The 15,974-nt window shown below is 47.4% G+C and overlaps 6 protein-coding genes across 6 annotated transcripts; 3 read left to right on the top strand and 3 right to left on the bottom strand.

Moving 5' to 3' along the window:
- Positions 1 to 80: 80 nt before the first annotated feature.
- Positions 81 to 1,115, bottom strand: F4813DRAFT_393327 (uncharacterized protein; the record flags this gene model as incomplete). Its single annotated transcript, XM_049247404.1, has 1 exon — positions 81 to 1,115. One exon carries the CDS (start codon positions 1,113 to 1,115, stop codon positions 81 to 83), a length of 1,035 nt encoding a protein of 344 aa, XP_049095707.1.
- A 1,276-nt stretch (positions 1,116 to 2,391) lies between these two features.
- F4813DRAFT_393326 (apses-domain-containing protein) lies at positions 2,392 to 5,129 on the top strand (the record flags this gene model as incomplete). Its single annotated transcript, XM_049247403.1, has 3 exons — positions 2,392 to 2,730; positions 2,818 to 4,471; positions 4,528 to 5,129. The coding sequence occupies 3 exons, from the start codon at positions 2,392 to 2,394 to the stop codon at positions 5,127 to 5,129; spliced, it is 2,595 nt and encodes an 864-aa protein (XP_049095706.1).
- Positions 5,130 to 5,260: 131 nt separating this feature from the next.
- F4813DRAFT_373289 (kinetochore complex Sim4 subunit Fta1-domain-containing protein) lies at positions 5,261 to 7,454 on the bottom strand. Its single transcript, XM_049244805.1, has one exon. The coding sequence runs from the start codon at positions 7,205 to 7,207 to the stop codon at positions 5,729 to 5,731; it is 1,479 nt and encodes a 492-aa protein (XP_049095705.1). The 5' UTR covers positions 7,208 to 7,454; the 3' UTR covers positions 5,261 to 5,728.
- A 70-nt stretch (positions 7,455 to 7,524) lies between these two features.
- Positions 7,525 to 9,136, top strand: F4813DRAFT_244013 (uncharacterized protein). Its single transcript, XM_049240064.1, has one exon. The coding sequence runs from the start codon at positions 7,870 to 7,872 to the stop codon at positions 8,941 to 8,943; it is 1,074 nt and encodes a 357-aa protein (XP_049095704.1). The 5' UTR covers positions 7,525 to 7,869; the 3' UTR covers positions 8,944 to 9,136.
- On the bottom strand, positions 9,136 to 11,458 carry F4813DRAFT_244001 (uncharacterized protein). The gene has a single exon (XM_049240063.1). The coding sequence runs from the start codon at positions 11,309 to 11,311 to the stop codon at positions 9,329 to 9,331; it is 1,983 nt and encodes a 660-aa protein (XP_049095703.1). The 5' UTR covers positions 11,312 to 11,458; the 3' UTR covers positions 9,136 to 9,328.
- A 396-nt stretch (positions 11,459 to 11,854) lies between these two features.
- On the top strand, positions 11,855 to 13,405 carry F4813DRAFT_373286 (siroheme synthase middle domains-like protein). The gene is made up of 2 exons (XM_049244804.1): positions 11,855 to 12,302; positions 12,386 to 13,405. Exons 1-2 carry the CDS (start codon positions 12,195 to 12,197, stop codon positions 13,082 to 13,084), a joined length of 807 nt encoding a protein of 268 aa, XP_049095702.1. The 5' UTR covers positions 11,855 to 12,194; the 3' UTR covers positions 13,085 to 13,405.
- Positions 13,406 to 15,974: the final 2,569 nt, after the last annotated feature.

The raw sequence follows: 15,974 nt of genomic DNA, 5'->3' as shown, positions 1-15,974 counted from the left end.
TACTTTTCAACAGTGCCGCAGGGGACGCAAATTGACGAAGCGAGGGAACCTAAGGGATTGAAGCAGTAATCGCCCACCGACTATATAGGTACGCCGGCTTTATTGATACCTTGAAAGAACTGGAGATCCTTTTTTCTGGGACGGGGAACTGGCTGCTCGCTATTACCCCAGGTGATAGACCATTTTCCCGATCGGGGATGCTTCTCTGCAATGGGTGATGCTTGCCAAATACCAATATATAAACTGCGACGTAGTCTCCTTCGGCCTAATACTCGGATGCCAATGGGCCGCCCATGCCCTCGGGGATCCTCATCTTCACGCCCGCTAAGACTCTTCATCTTCCGCGAGTTTCCTCGTTCTAAAGATCGTATTGGTTTCGTCACAAAGTCTGTCCAGGTTGACTCTGGGGGGGCGTGACTAATTGAAAGCGGCTGCGCGACTTGTCTCCTTGGAGGCATCTTATAATACTGAGCGTCGGCTTCACCTCTTGCAATAGTACCCAACTGATCCCATTCTCCTCGGGGTAGCGGGGGTAGTAACTGGCGGAGAATCGATATCCAATGTTTCTTTAGCTTGTTCCTTGCCAACTTCGCGGTGAGCGGGCGACCAAAACAATTTTCTTTCGGGATGACCTTCTTTGGGTCGACGGTTCGGCGCATATTAAAAGGCAAGTTTTTGCCCTCTTGCTGGCTTTGTGAAGTGGCGATGGCCATAACTTTTTCTACAGACCAGTTATCTAACCAGTCGGGCTCTCGCGACTTGCCATTGGGTAGTGTGATTCTCTCTTCTAGTTCATCAGAGTTGCTTGGAGGGCTACTGGATAGTTCAGTCCTGCCTAGGATACGGCGTCGCTTGCCAACCCTGCCTGCCGCTAGGCGACATAGGCGCAACATCCGGTTGACATGGCCGATGTTTGCAGAACGAAGGTATCGGAGATAGTGGTGAGCATCTTTGATATGAGGTTTGGGGTCTGTCTTTTGACGACAATCGCGAAAGCGGGATTGAATGCGGTCAGTTATCCATGGTCGACAAAGGAGAGGAAGGTATGTGGCTTCTCGAAGTAGGTGTCGATAGAGATGTAGGGGAGTGTTTGGGTGGGGGATCTGTAGAGGCATCGCGGTAGAAAAGTTGACGAGATGGACGGAATTAGGTACCGAGATACATACAACATTCATTCAATGGGACAGTTGAGCCTGGAAGGGAATAAGGTTAGGTAAGCTCAATCATAGGTACCTTAGTACCTAGGTATGGACATGCTACATGTACCTCATGTACACACATTACATAATGTACATGTATGTACATAATCTGTGCTAAATTCATCAGACAAACCCCACCTTCTAACCTAGGTATGTACACTTTCGCTTGTCAGCTAGTCTACCCTAGGTACATTTTGGGCACTACCCTCCCCTCACTTTAATTATGTCAAGAGGCGGTCTGTGCATCAAGTTCCCTTGGGTACATATTTCTACGATTTTAATGGCCACATACGCGCGTGTCTCGCCTAGGTATGGTTTACCTATTTTTATTTTATTTTATTTTATTTTATTACGTCTGCCCCCCATCTCTCAGGCACGAGTCACGGCTTCACAATTACACGAAACTGACACGTCCGTTTATGCTCGCCCTTTTCGCGCGGCAATGCACTATTCCTAATTCCTACCTTTTAATTGAATTCCAATTTTGGCGTCTTCGGAGGCTGGAACGGGAATTAATAAAATAGTCGCGAGAGTAACCCTGCGGTCTACCCAAGGGCTTGTCCAACGAGAAAGTGCATGCGAAAAGCGCGTCAGTGTGATCTGATTGATCTGATTGATCTGACCCGTGTCTTCGCATCTCTACATCTTGCCTGACATACATCTCAGTATACCCTTATATTAGATTATACCTCACTCCATTCTACGCCGACTGGTCCGAGGTTGGAATAATTCTTATTATTACAACCGTTATTCTATATCATCACCTCCAAGCTTTTTCGTAATCTTGTCATAGTCAGGTACATACTAGCATCAAATTGGTCGTCAATTCGATCCTTCCTTCGCTTCTTATTGCATCAGAAGGTACCTTTTATGTACCTTGCAACTTACAACGAATCGCACAACTCCTTCCTTAGTAGGTACGGTACATGCCTACATATGATCTGGATCTACCTAGCTGGAGACAATTGATAGCAACTACAACTGAGCATCTGAGCATATCCATACGCTACCTACCTATCTTCAACGCTACCGGCGCATTGTCCCCCTTAACGATCCATATTATCTCAGACTCAGATTTTTTTCTACCTTTAATTTCATCGACGAGTCCCGGGATTTTCTGCACATCTCGAATCCACTTTGACCCGCTACTCTACATTAGGTACTGCTATTACCTATTACTACTCTACTACTGATGGCCTCGGCAACAACCGCTATCTCGCATCATTATCAACAGCTTGATATCCCACGCACTACTGCCGAACCAGCTAATAACCCTCTTCAAGCTTTATCGAATTCCCAACGCCAATCACAGTCTTCTATTCTGTCGTCGTCACAATTTCCAGCTTCCACTGAGAGAAGCGGCGGCATAGTTGCTGCTATAGACAGCGCCAAAATGTCGCAATCGCAGCCTGCATCGCAGCAGTCTTTTACCATGAGCCAGCCAACTCAACCCTATAGGCAGTTTTCCGATTCCAACATGAGGCTAGGAAATGGGCACGGTTACGACCATAATGCACCGCAAATATATTCTGTCAGTCGCCTTATATTCATCCCCCTTGAGATATATCCACTTCAACTTGTCTAGCTTAACCCTAGGGACTAACCTTTATCTATATAGGCCGTCTACTCTGGCACTGACGTCTACGAAATGGAGGTTAATGGGGTTGCTGTCATGCGCCGCCGCGCAGATAGTTGGTTAAATGCTACTCAGATCCTCAAGGTTGCCAACATCGATAAAGGGAAGCGAACGAAAATTCTTGAAAAGGAGATACAGACTGGCGAACATGAAAAGGTACAAGGCGGTTATGGGAAATATCAGGGCACTTGGATTAAATTCGACCGAGGTGTTGAGGTATGCCGTCAATACGGAGTTGAAGAATTGCTTCGTCCTCTCTTAATCTACGACATGGGCCAGGACGGTGGCATCGCGGGCAGAGGAGACATTAATACTCCTACCAAAGAGCAGGCTATGGCTGCGCAAAGAAAGCGCATGTACGCTGGAAACGACAATCGCGCCAATGGGTTATCTGGAACCTTCTTTAAGAACATCTCGAGTACGGCGTCTAATGCCGTCGCTGCTATTAGCAAGGCTCGCTTCGATTCGCCCGCCCCGAGGGGTCGGAATGGTCCGACAAGACCACCTAGTTTTAGTCGGCAGTCTTCGTTGCAGAATGTTGACGACTTTCCGGGGAATTCCCAGCAGAGCTTTACTTCCGATTACGGCCAACATGTTGATTCGGCATATTCAACCCAGAATACACAGATCTTCAACGGTGAAGAGCCGTCGCGAAAACGTCAAAAGGTTGTCACTCCTGCAGATAGTTTTGGGTATGCGTCGCATTCTATGGATATGTACGCTAATAATTTCCCCGGCTCGCCTACGGAGCCCAACGAATCTTTCCAATACTCTCAAGCCGGCATTGACGTACATGAGAACGACATTGTGCCACTGCCGCCCTTACCTTTTGAGCTCTCTCCGGAGGCAGACCAGAAGCGCAACCTACTCATGGGACTCTTCCTAGATCCTAATGCCAACGCCTCTGACTACTCTCAAAATGAAGCTTTCCAGACGCTATCACCTTTGGACCTCGACGCACCAATAGATGCATCGAGTCATACTGCTCTTCACTGGGCCGCTACGCTAGCTCGGATACCTCTTTTGCGGGCGTTAATATCGGCAGGTGCGAATCCTTACCGAATTAATGCTTCGGGCGAAACAGCTTTGATGAGAGCATCGGCGGTAACGAATAACTCAGATCAGGTTTCGTTCCCTGAATTGCTCGACGTTTTAGGTAACACTATCGACGTTCGAGACAACAAGGGCCGAACCGTTTTGCATCATATTGCTGTTACAAGCGCTGTGAAGGGTAGGAGCCATTCCAGCAGATACTACTTGGAGAGTCTTCTGGAGTGGGTTGTGAGACAAGGGAGCGCGCCGAGCAGCCAAAACACGGCAGCAAACGGCAACCCTAGCCAACCGAAGATGGGCATCGGTCGATTCATGAGCGAGATTGTAAATGCGCAAGATAAGTCCGGCGATACCGCGCTAAATATCGCGGCACGAATTGGGAATAGGAGTATTATCTCGCAGTTACTTGAAGTGGGTGCAGATCCCAGTATCGCTAACAAGGCAGGCCTCAGACCGGTTGACTTTGGAGTGGGCGGCGACGTTGGGGAAGATGGGACCAATGGTGATCTGATGATGACTGACAAGGCAAATATTGGTGGCAATTGCCAGAAGACCCGAGAGAGCAGTGCTGAGATTATCACCTGTGAGTTTATGGAGAAGGGTTCTATTCGTTTATATGCTAATCCCAACTTGTCCTAGCTATCACACACCTTCTGAACGAGACTTCTAACAGCTTCCAAACGGAACTGAAAAAGAAGCAACAGGATATTGATTCACTTCATGTCTCTTTGCGGTCGACGTCTACACAGCTGGGAGATGCGCGACGCCAGCTTGAGACATTACAAACAGCTGCTAAATCACAATCCCTCGCGCGTCAGAAGATAAGTAACCTTAGTCGGGGTCGTGACGAGGAGCAGAAGCACTTAATGCGACTGGAACAAAATTATGGTCGCTTAGATGCAAACAACTCTTGGGAGACAGAACTCAATGCAGCTTTGGAGCCTGCGGATGGAGAGGCACCGAATGCCGCCCTGTTACCTAACTCCGTGGTCCTCCGTGCACGTATACAAGCACTTAGGAATAGGAAAGATGCTATGCGGAAGAGCATAGGTTCGCTCAAAGGCCGCAGCAAAGATGTTGAAGTTAAATACCGGCGTGTAGTAGCGCTGTGTACCGGTGTGTCGGAAAGCGAAGTTGACGTCGTCGTAGACGGCTTATTACGTGCCGTGGAGAGCGAAAAGGGGGAACTTGAGATCGGCCGCATACGGAGATTTCTTGGTGGTGTTGACGGGGTGCATTGATGGATTGAAATTGTGTAACGGCTTTGGGCGTAAGGGGTTTTTGCAATTAGGTCTTGTATGAGGTATGGCATTGTTGGATTTGTACATCTTCGATATTAGGGCGATGTGCTGGTTGAATATAACAGCAGCCATTGGCAGGTTTAGGGAGGGTCGGGGGGGGTTATGATTCCACGTCCAGCATTATTCTGCGGCCAACTGTATATAGGTACATGCTGAGCACTACAAGCTACAAGCAAGGAGTCGAGTTTTTTAAACGCACATATCACACGATGGGGTTTTCGTCCCGATACTTTTATCTAGTAATCGTTGCCGATTTGAGAGCAAGTTGGCTGTCAACCTTGAGGCTTCAAATGGGCTCCTATAATTGCTATTCTTTCTTGATGCAGGGGACACAGTGAACTATGTAACCCGAGACTGAAGAATATATTAATTTTCATTTGACCTGTTGACTCCTTACCAATGCTACATCCGAGGGTATCATTAACCATCCACGTCCTCATAAACTGTTCCTAACTTTAGGTATCTCTGCTTGTACCAACCATTCCTGATTCCTTAGGTTATAAGTCACGCTTCGTGTCCCTACCTTAGATATTTACACCTTAACGCTGTCCTATTATCTTTGCTGCTGCTTCAGAAGCCCAGCTTGGCGTCCCCTTAGCTTTCCGCACCAACCCTTGGACTAGCTTCCACGCGGAAGATTCGTGCTCATCGGCATCGCTGCTATGCCCGCGAACCGGGGTGAATACTTTGAGCCTCCCCTCAGACAGTGCAAAGCCGTCACATGCAACTCGCTGCACGCGAACGCCCGGGTGAAACATATCCAGGCCAATGTGGTGCCACATGTACGCGGCTAGGGCATCGGCGAATGGCTGCTTGATAACGTTCTTTTCTGCTTCTGCTTCGATACTACCGTGATATTGCCTGCGCCATGCCCATCCCTCTTCATCCTTGCCGCCCGCGAGCTTCCGGCGCCTCCTACTCTGCTGGTCATCTGATAAAGTGGTTTGTGCGTCCGTTTTCCGCTTCCCCGTTATGACAGCGGTTGTGGGTTTGCTGTCAAACTTCTCACCCACGCGAAGGAACCGGTACGCATCTGCGGCAGGAATGGTGACGTCAATAGTTTTTATGCCTACATGAGGCAGGTCTCGCTTCTGGCCTTGATCCTGTTCACTTGTATCGTCAAGTTCATTTCCACTGCTTTGTCCTTTAGACTCCCTTGGCTCAATGTGAAAACCGAGCGTAATAAGAATGTTTTTACCCGGCACATGTCGGTTTCTCTTGGAGTAATTATCGGACAACCAGGTTTCCCAACTACTCACGAGCGTCTGTGTGCCTAGCGCAAGGGGACTAACACGGCAGTCAAAAGTGTTTGACAGGAAATCTATGAGTACAGATTTGAGAGGTGCAGGCATCCGGAATAGAAGCAATGGCAAGTGTAAGAATGCTGTTTGACCATCTTCTCCTGATCTGAGGCCACTATTATCATCCGTCTGCCACGTCCACGGGGGCCGATAATTAGAGCCCGGTATACCTTCGTTTCCAGATAGATCGGACAAGAGCAGAGCGCTAAACCGAGCGTTCTCGTACCTCAACTCTATAGATAGAACTTGTCGTTTCCCTCCTTGCGCCCGCTCATCAGCTTCATCAGCGTGATTCCCTAACTCTACGCTACCTTCTCGCCGGTTACCTCCGAGTATTTTATCGGCATCGATCCATCGCCACTCCGCAGCATATAAGGCACCTGTACGCCCTAATTCTGCATCACTGTCTAACCCGACCTGTACGCCACGTACTACATCACCGACAAGAGCGTCTCGTAGGCGCTTAGATAGGAGTTGTAGGCGCACAGGCGTTAGTTTTTGCTTGCCGACGTAAAGAGGCGATACGCGATACGTAGTAAAGGTGGTGTTGAAGAAGCGTGGCGGCTCCGAATCGTTGTGGGACAAGTCGGCACTTGGCGACGCGGGCGACGCATCGGATCCTGGAGGGGAGCGCTCTGGGTCTGGATCTGGCGATGGAGAGGCAGGTTCCGCGGCGGGCCCTACTGTTTCTTTATTCTTTCGTTTTCGGGGCGGCATTGGATGTTTTATTTGTTCGATATAGACTCTTATATTGTAAATGTGATGGCGAGTAACGATGCAAGCTAGCGCGTTCGTCGTGATTGTCGCGTCCAAATAGAGCTGATGCTAACTCGGATTTTACAATGACAAGATAGTTGAAAATATTGAACTAATTGGCGCGTAGGTAAACGTAAATGTAGACGAAGCTGATATTGGATATTGTTAAGGCTGAATCTGAATTGCGGGATAATTGAAGTTGTTTCCAGGTTTAAATTCTAAAGATGTTGCTGCCGTAACCTAAATGTATTTGCGTACAGGTACACTATAACTTGTACCTTACGCTAATGTACCTACCTACCTGTAGCTTAATGCGGGGTATGTCCCTTTTTAAACTTTAGCTTCGATGTCATTGGCTTAGCCTTATATACATGTATACCTATAATGTCTCTTAATATTCTCTCGCCTTTTGTTACCTACATAATATTCTAACTTCCAAAATATTACAACTTCACAAAGCTACCTGGTACGTAGTAATTGCTTGCGGCAAGAGAACCCATACATTCGATTCGAAGCTTAATTTAGTCGATTCCGAACTATAAAGTACTTCGGATGCTGAACCAATGGCATTGATTTAGAATGATCACCTATACGATCAACCCAATACATCTACAAGTTCACTTATGAGTTCATCTACGAGTTCGCTAGACTCCGAGTCATCGGAAACATCTGTTTCACATATCCTCTTCTCTAAATTCCAGGAGTTACCGCCAGAGTTACGGCATCAGATCTGGCACATGGCTCTTCCCACACCTGGCATCAACTTTTTCAACGTCCATTGTATACCTAACGATCATCCCGGTGCTAATCAAAGTACCTCCCCTTCTTGGCTGTACCTGGACCTGAGACGTCTATCTATCGATGATGATGATGGAACAGTCTCCCAGTACGATCCTTCGGCATGGCAGGCTCGGGAGATGCTACGTCGCGTTTGTCGAGAAGCCCGTGATGTGTGTTCTCTCTCTCCAGCCGAGGCCGCTACTATCACACTTACTCGCCCTCGTCGCGGTCTATTTGTGAGAGCGGCAGATGGTCAGCTACGGGAACTGCTTCCTGTGCGTTATCGCTCTAGTTTTAAGCGACGAACCGATCGTCTGGAACCATTGGAGCGCCGGTTGGTCCGTGTTCATGTCGACGACGTGCTCTGTCTCTCCGTCGAGAACTGTAGCTTCAACCTCCCGTTTGAGGAGATACCCGTCACTAGCAGCGATGGATTTTCCCCTTACGGTGGTGGCTTATCAGATGATGATGAGGATGAGTTGGGATGGGCCTACGACCCGCAGCTAACACCTTCCCTACCGTCTACCATCAGGCGTTCAAGAGTGTGTGTTGAGATGGCTCGCGGCGATCGGATCGCTCTCCAAGGTGTTAATGAGGCTCTCCGAGATATGATATCATTCTCCCAGAACCGGAATGCGCAGCCGGGGGAGATGTTAGATCAGGTGCCCTTAGTCATGTTTGACGCGCTGAAACAGGAGCTGGGTCAATATCGCGTCGAGGAGCTTACCCCTTGGGATGAGGCGTTCTCGGATCGCTACGGAGACCGCTACGTTGCACTTCCGTGGAGCTCGACAGACCTCCTACTTGCCGAGTATAAGCTTACCAAGGTATGGCCCGAGACTAATGATATTCGGCTCCGATACTTGCGGTCCGCGATACTGCAGTCACCAAAGAGGCCTGCTAATCGCCCGTCTTGAAACGTCATCAATCATGTATGTGCTTCAGAAGGTTTAAACGGTAAGGTTATTCACCTTACCATATGCCAAACGTCAAACTATCAGCAGGTAGACACGGGGTGGATTTAAATAATGAAAACCCTATAGAAGACTTTTGTAACGTTTTGCTCGCATTCCAAGTCCCTTTAAAAATAACGGCGCCTTCGTAGATAGATACCAGGCAGCCTTTATCCAACCAACGCCATGCCGATGCCATGCAGTAATTCAAATTCGTCACCGTAAGGAAACCATGCCTTCACGTCCGGCCTCGTGTTAGGTCTTCCTCGGCGGTCTTCCTCCCTGTTATTACACCTTAATAGATTCCTTTCTAAATTATAAGGATTGATTCAAGTTCAAGCATGACACTTCACAATATTAGACCAGGCCCGCCATTCGCGTACAGGCCTTGCCACCTCTCTTCGACGGCCGTGACCTTGCCTTTCACGCCCTCGATTTCTGTCTCTAGCTCCTCAACGTTCCGCGTTAAGGCGCTAACCTCCTCGAACCGCCTCGCGCCGTGCGCCCCGCTAATCATGGCTTGTACCATGTATTTCTGCTCTTCTAAGACGATCAACCGCTCACGCAGCTCTTTCTCTTCTGTTTCCAACGCAGACACTGCCGTACTAGCCTCACTGGTCTGGCTAGCTGTCTCGAGCATGTCACTACCGTTCCGTAGCGGGCTCGCCACGTGGCCATTGGCGAGCAGGCGGCTCTTAGCGGAACTGGAGCTGGAGCTGTTGTGTTTTAGCATCCGTGGAAGATTCTTAAGCGGTAGCATATGCATATGCAAAAATGCGGAGGCTGCTTGGTGAATGGCTTTCTGTAGTTGCCGTTGTGTTGGGCTGTCCGTTTTCATATCACGGATTCGTCGCGCTGCTGCGTCGTATTTAGTAAAGCTATCGGTAAGCCGCTTCCTGAGTTTAGACGCCTCTTGGATCTGCACATGGCTTGGTGTGTTACTCTCATCCTGCAGCGGCAGGAGAGATTTCTGGAAAGTAGGCAATATGAGCTGGATTCCCCGTTCGAATTGCTTCAGCGTCTCGTATGCCCGTTGGTCAGGCGGTTTGTGTACAATAGATTCCATAAAGTCCCGCTTTGAGAATATAGTAGACTTACAATCACGACACATGCGGATATCAATACCTATAGAGTTTTCCCCTCTCGGCTTTTCTGATACAGGAACAGACGGATTTGTGACGCTCAGGCCTACTTCGGATGAACAATTGGTCTGGGGATCTGCGCATACTACCTGCCCACATATTCGACAATGATGCCTTCTGAATGTCCAGGAGAATTCCTGCTGGCAGAACCGACATTTCGGGACCTTCCCGTCGTCCTCCCATGTCACAATCGATTGTTCAATCGCCTTCCGCTGATTCCTCTGTGCGGCTAAGGGAGATAGCAGGCCCGCACCACCGCTTACCCCTGCCTCTTCAGGTAAGTGAGCGAGCAGTTGAGTCAGCTTGGTAAGCCTCTTTTCTAATCGCGATATCTCTAGAGTTTGCCTATCGACTCTCTTCCTGCGTATCGCTGAAAATTCTTGTGTGTGGTCCCTTATCAGCCCGTTGTGGTCGTTATATTCTTCCCTCGACTTGTAGCATGTTTCACACACACGATACCAGTAACCCCTCACAGGTTCGTGCGAGGCCGACCTTGACAATTTCATCTGGTACATCGTATGCTCCTCACAGAATAGTCTCCCGCATTGTCTACAGTTTATATTGCCATTGACGGCACCCAATCTCTTCCCGCAAGCCGGGTCGGTGCATAGATCATTTAGACCCTGTCGCTGCCAATGGGTTTTGGTGATTATATCGTCCGGATCTAGCGGTGAATCGGGAATGGGGGGCCTGTTTGCCCTACTGGTGGTAGGGACAGGGAGTGGGAGCGATTCGTTGGACTCGAAGACTTCGAGGCCACGAAGCTTCTGGTTGATAAGGGAGAGAGGTTGAAATTTCTTAGCCTTCAGGACTTGTTTGTCTATCCAAGATTTGACTTCATCCTGTTCGAATTCAGGTAGCTCCTGATGGGCATCATCGATATGACGATTTAATTGCAACAGCGTCAACATCTCTTCCTCGCATATGGGGCATACAAGCTTGGAGCCTGGCTGACCGCCAGTACTCGGCCCTCCTAGACTAACGTTGGAGGTAAGATCCTGCGCAAAGCTAGCTAAGGGACTAGGGATGCCGGGAGAGATAGATGTAGCTGGAGAGCCGATGGACAATGTGCTTTCAGACGGCGCGGAGGGGCTAGCAGCTCTCTCCCTTTGGATGGCTGGAGGCGCTGGAGGGGCCAAGCCCTTCCCGCTACCAAGTATCCTCCCTCCGCCAAGCCTCCGACCGGACATGTTGGGCTTCTTCTAGAATTCCCGTATTTGAAAAGCCATGAGGACGCCGGATTTCCGCAACCACGGTCGGAACTTGTGAGAGAGGATGTCGAGAAGACGTCAAGTCGCAGGTATGGGTATCTAAATCCGAGGAGATGGGATTTCGTAGTAAAAATAACAAACTCAACCTGCCCATCAGATCGCTTATAGAGGCTCTCGATTCGCGGCTTGTAGTCGTAGGTTCGATATGTTTATTGTAGTTGGTAGTTGGTAGTTGGTAGTTTGTAGTTGGAGAGTTGCGGCGCAAGGCAGAAGGATGCAAAGTAACGCTAAGCTTATGTATGTTAGGAGGTACATGGCATACCTCAGGGACGTGGAAGTGGTACAAGCACAATGTTTAATGCTTAGCGTATCAGCTGTAGTTACATGTATTGTACTGTGTGCCTCCTAATAACATCAATTGATTGAGCATTACATAATACCCATAGTTATCGATATGACGTATATTAGTAGTGTACATACCTAAAATAACGTACAACATTGAATGTTCCACTACCTCGATGTACTACATCTATAGGTGATATGTAGGATGTAGGTACCTCCCTATCTGTAACTTGAGACATAATATAAATGGATCCTAGCTTCTTCGTCATTACATGATTATTATTTTTTTACCGCAACGTATCAAAACTCTTCATGCTCATTATTCGTTCACTCTCCGATTCGAGCTTTTTCGGAGAAACACGTATAGGTAATTAAAATCAAAACAAACATGCTTTAAGTTACTGCAACCCCTTTTCTTCCCTTCTCTATATTTTGAGCATCACAAACCTACCTATTCATTATCCTTGACATGACGATCATGCAGTAACTTGCTGGAGCTCGAATCTAGTTGAATGATAGAATGGCGAATAATAGCCAGGACAGATTCCCTCTAGTCCAGGGCGGTGGCAGTTTGATTCTAGCCTGGCAGGTCAAGAACAAACATGTTCTGGTGATTGGGGGCGGCGAGGTAAGATTGTATACCGGAATTCCCATCAACTCTTGAAGAATTCTCTCCTCAAAAGATACCCTAACTGACATCTCCCCGCTTAGGTGGCGGCTGGCCGCATCCTTAACGTTCTCAACGCCGATGCCAATGTTACCGTCGTAAGCCCTTCTTCCGGTCTCAATCCCGAAGTACGGCATCGTATCGACAACGGCGAGGTCACTTATATCGATCGCGTATTCCAGCCTTCAGATCTAGAGACGTTACCTCCAAATAACAGTCATCCCGACATGGTACTTGTCGCCATCGACGATCCTGCTGCTTCAACCCAAATCTGGAAGTTATGCAAAGAGTATCGTATTCCGGCTAACATTGCTGATGTCCCGCCCGAATGCGATTTCTATTTTGGGAGCGTACATCGTGATGGACCCTTGCAGATCATGGTTAGCACCAACGGAAAGGGACCGAGACTCGCTGCTAGTATTAGGAAGTGGATCGGGAGCCAGTTGCCCTCAAACATTGGTGATGCTATCGAGAGGATCGGCGCACTACGCGCTAAGCTACGTCAGATAGCCCCAGGCCCTGATGAAGGTCCCAAGAGGATGCGTTGGATGACGAGGGTTAGCGATGCTTATAGTTGGAATGAAATGTGTGGACTTACCGACGAAGACATTGATAACCTTCTAAAATTCTACCCTCCTAACAACGTCCCCGAGTTAGATATGCTCCAGGCCATGCGAGGTGGAAGGGAACCAGAAGATATCGATGTTTTCGATGGTTCTTTCGGCTTTAGTGTTGTCGCATGAGACCAAATGGATCTAAAGGCCGGGCGGCTACTTGGAAGCTCTCTGGAATGTTTTCACGGGCTGGGTAGAGACACGAAATTAACCAGGGAGACAAGAGAAATAATCCAGACTGCCCTTCTCTAATCTGTACATCCATTATCCAGTACCACATCTTAACCGCAGCTTAAGATAGTTGAGGCAAAGCAGATATAAAAATAAAAATAAACTAAATCCGCAATGTACTAGAGGGCCTACAATCACGGTACAATATCGTCTCTAAACAACCTTCATAATAATACGTACCTAAATGCTTATAATTCCATTGATCTCCTGTATAGATACCTACCTAAGGTATCTATACTAAGTCGTTTCCTACATCTTGTGACGAATTCGGGGTCCCCCTATTAACTAAAGTTACGTATTGGATTTATACCTGCAGAATGTGAAGCCCATATCTGGCAGACCTAGTTCAGCAACCGACAGTACCGTTGAGTCTATCCCGAGGCTTTTAAACATGGCTGTTAATTCATATTCACGAGGCCTCAACTAACCTAAAGGATAGCAGAAGGGTTGCTGAATTCGGCCTCACTTCCCAGCTTTATAGAACAATTGCTCTTGTCTCTCATATACTTGGTAGTTAATGGATTATGTGAAGATTTGTAAAGGGGAGTAATGTGAACTAATTTTTAACTTTCCCAAAGCCATCAGCTTAGATGAACCCCCCCTCCCCCATCTCTCCCAACATTATCATATTCCACCACGAAATCTAGTGTTAACTCAAACCACGTCGGCCCACGGGTGACTGGTGTAGGTCAGGATGAAGATATTTTGCTGAAGGGATATCAGAATTTATGACTCTGGGCTCGTAGGAAAGGCATTAGGCGAAGGACAATAGAGGTGTAAGGACGTGTTAAAAGATAATAACAAAAGCCGTATATATAGACTAGTTTGTATCCAAATGTTCCTCGAGATCATATTAAGTCCAAGCTCAGTGCTATTCGAGTAAGTACCTGTCATAAGCAAATATATTACACATGACTTCTTCCGAGCTTTGATAAGTTATATTCAGCCTTCGTCGCCCTCCATATCCGCAATAGCCCGGCCACTGGTGATAATCACCCTACTCCTATAGTACTACAAGAGCTAAGAGGTATTAAAGCATATAAGCCATATTTTCAAAACACATTCCTACCGTTAATGCCTTCTTTATTCACGATGCCCTATTTTGAGGTCTTAGGCTTATCACGATTCACCTTGACCACCTACACCTGTCCAACACAAGTACATCTCGGTACATGCGTGTAAAAAGCATTGCAATTAGTCAGTAGTGACTATAAGCTTACCAAGCGAAGTTATATATCTAAATTTTGCTCCATCGGGATCGCCGTGATCTTGGTTTAATCGAGCATCCCTGTCCGCTCTCTCCCCCTTGAATGGAAGCTTACATCAAAATCAAATACTTAGTTGGGTATCAATTGCAGATCTGCTGCCTCTACTATTATAGTTGTGTTAGCAGTATAAAGGAATATGCTTCAACTATACAGCCTCTGGGGATACGGGGTGCCTCATGAAGTAATCACAGGAAACTGGCGTATGTAGAAGTTGACGCAGGGCTCACAGCGAGGCATAAACCTAGGAGAGGCTACTGACTTAGGTATATTACCACTTTACAGACGAGCGTCGAATGTTTTGGGTAATCTCAAGCCGGCACGGGTAGATATTTACCTATTAATCTAGAAGCTGATGACTCAGCCTTGAAGAAAGAAGCAACATGTAATAAAAACCACAGTATGAGAGCTACTAGGAGTATGCTGTGTTTTATCGGTTACTCTCTCATGTGAAAGAGGCCTATATTATGGATTCTTGTAAGCAATCAAGTATACATAACACAAAGACTTTGAAGCCCAGATAAATTCACGGCTGTAGTGTTGCATACGGATATCTTCGTTCCGGTTTATCATAATGAGATTAGTCTAGAACGCTTTATTTCCGGGTATAGCGCATTTGCAAGATGGGGAAAAAGAGAGGCGGCTGGTTCCTTCTAGTGGTGGATGGCGTTCCGGATGGCATGAAGATCGAAGCCACCATCATAGGAGCATAGCCAATACTTCCCTGAGGATTCTCTCTTCAGTATGGAAAGAGCGGTGATTAGATTTCAATGGATTAATTCATCTCCGAGTAGATTTGGGAGCATCCAAGGTTGAGGGGGGCTACTCCGGGTAGAAGAAGCAAAGGGACTCACCGAGAGCTGCTAAGCGAGCCAATTTTTAGACCTGCTCGGGGTTTCCCTGTAAAGTCTTTGTACACTGGGGGCCAGCTGCAGCTCTTTCGCTTAATTATATGCAACCGTGTGATTGTAAATGTTGGCTAAAAAAGGGCTAGGTACCTTAGGTAGTTAAGATATTGCTGCTTTGAGCCAAACGCCAGCTTTCGCTTTCACCCGTGTTCTTAAACCATTAAGATGTTATTTTTAACGTTAAAATAAGTGCTATAGAAACGTAAAACAAGATTTGATGTCTATGAGTACCGAGTATGACTGGTGAATTCAAATAGATGGATGCTCGTTGCTCAAGATCAGATACATCTAATACTAGATTTCTTGGCAACCTGGGAGTCTAGGAAGCGGGTACTTACAGATATGGGAAACATACGATGGACAAAATATCTCGCAGATATTAGGTAGTCTATATCCATCCATTCCTCTTCTACGCGCGAGCCTTGAAATCCATCGCTTGTGGCTGAACCGGATAATGTGACTATGCGTCCGGACGTAGCCCAAAACTTGAACGAGGTCCTCACTACCCGGAATGAGTAAATAAAAACGTACTATGTTGGCAAACATTAGGTACCTACCTGCCTATCTGACCTGCGCCCGAAATGATGGTGGTGAGCACAAAACCCACGTGCGGCT

Source organism: Daldinia decipiens, assembly GCF_022478715.1.
Source record: "Daldinia decipiens strain CBS 113046 unplaced genomic scaffold F4813scaffold_43, whole genome shotgun sequence".
NCBI classification, from domain to species: domain Eukaryota; kingdom Fungi; phylum Ascomycota; class Sordariomycetes; order Xylariales; family Hypoxylaceae; genus Daldinia; species Daldinia decipiens.
Note: the sequence above shows the minus strand (reverse complement) of the source record. Positions and strands in the feature narration are given on the sequence as shown.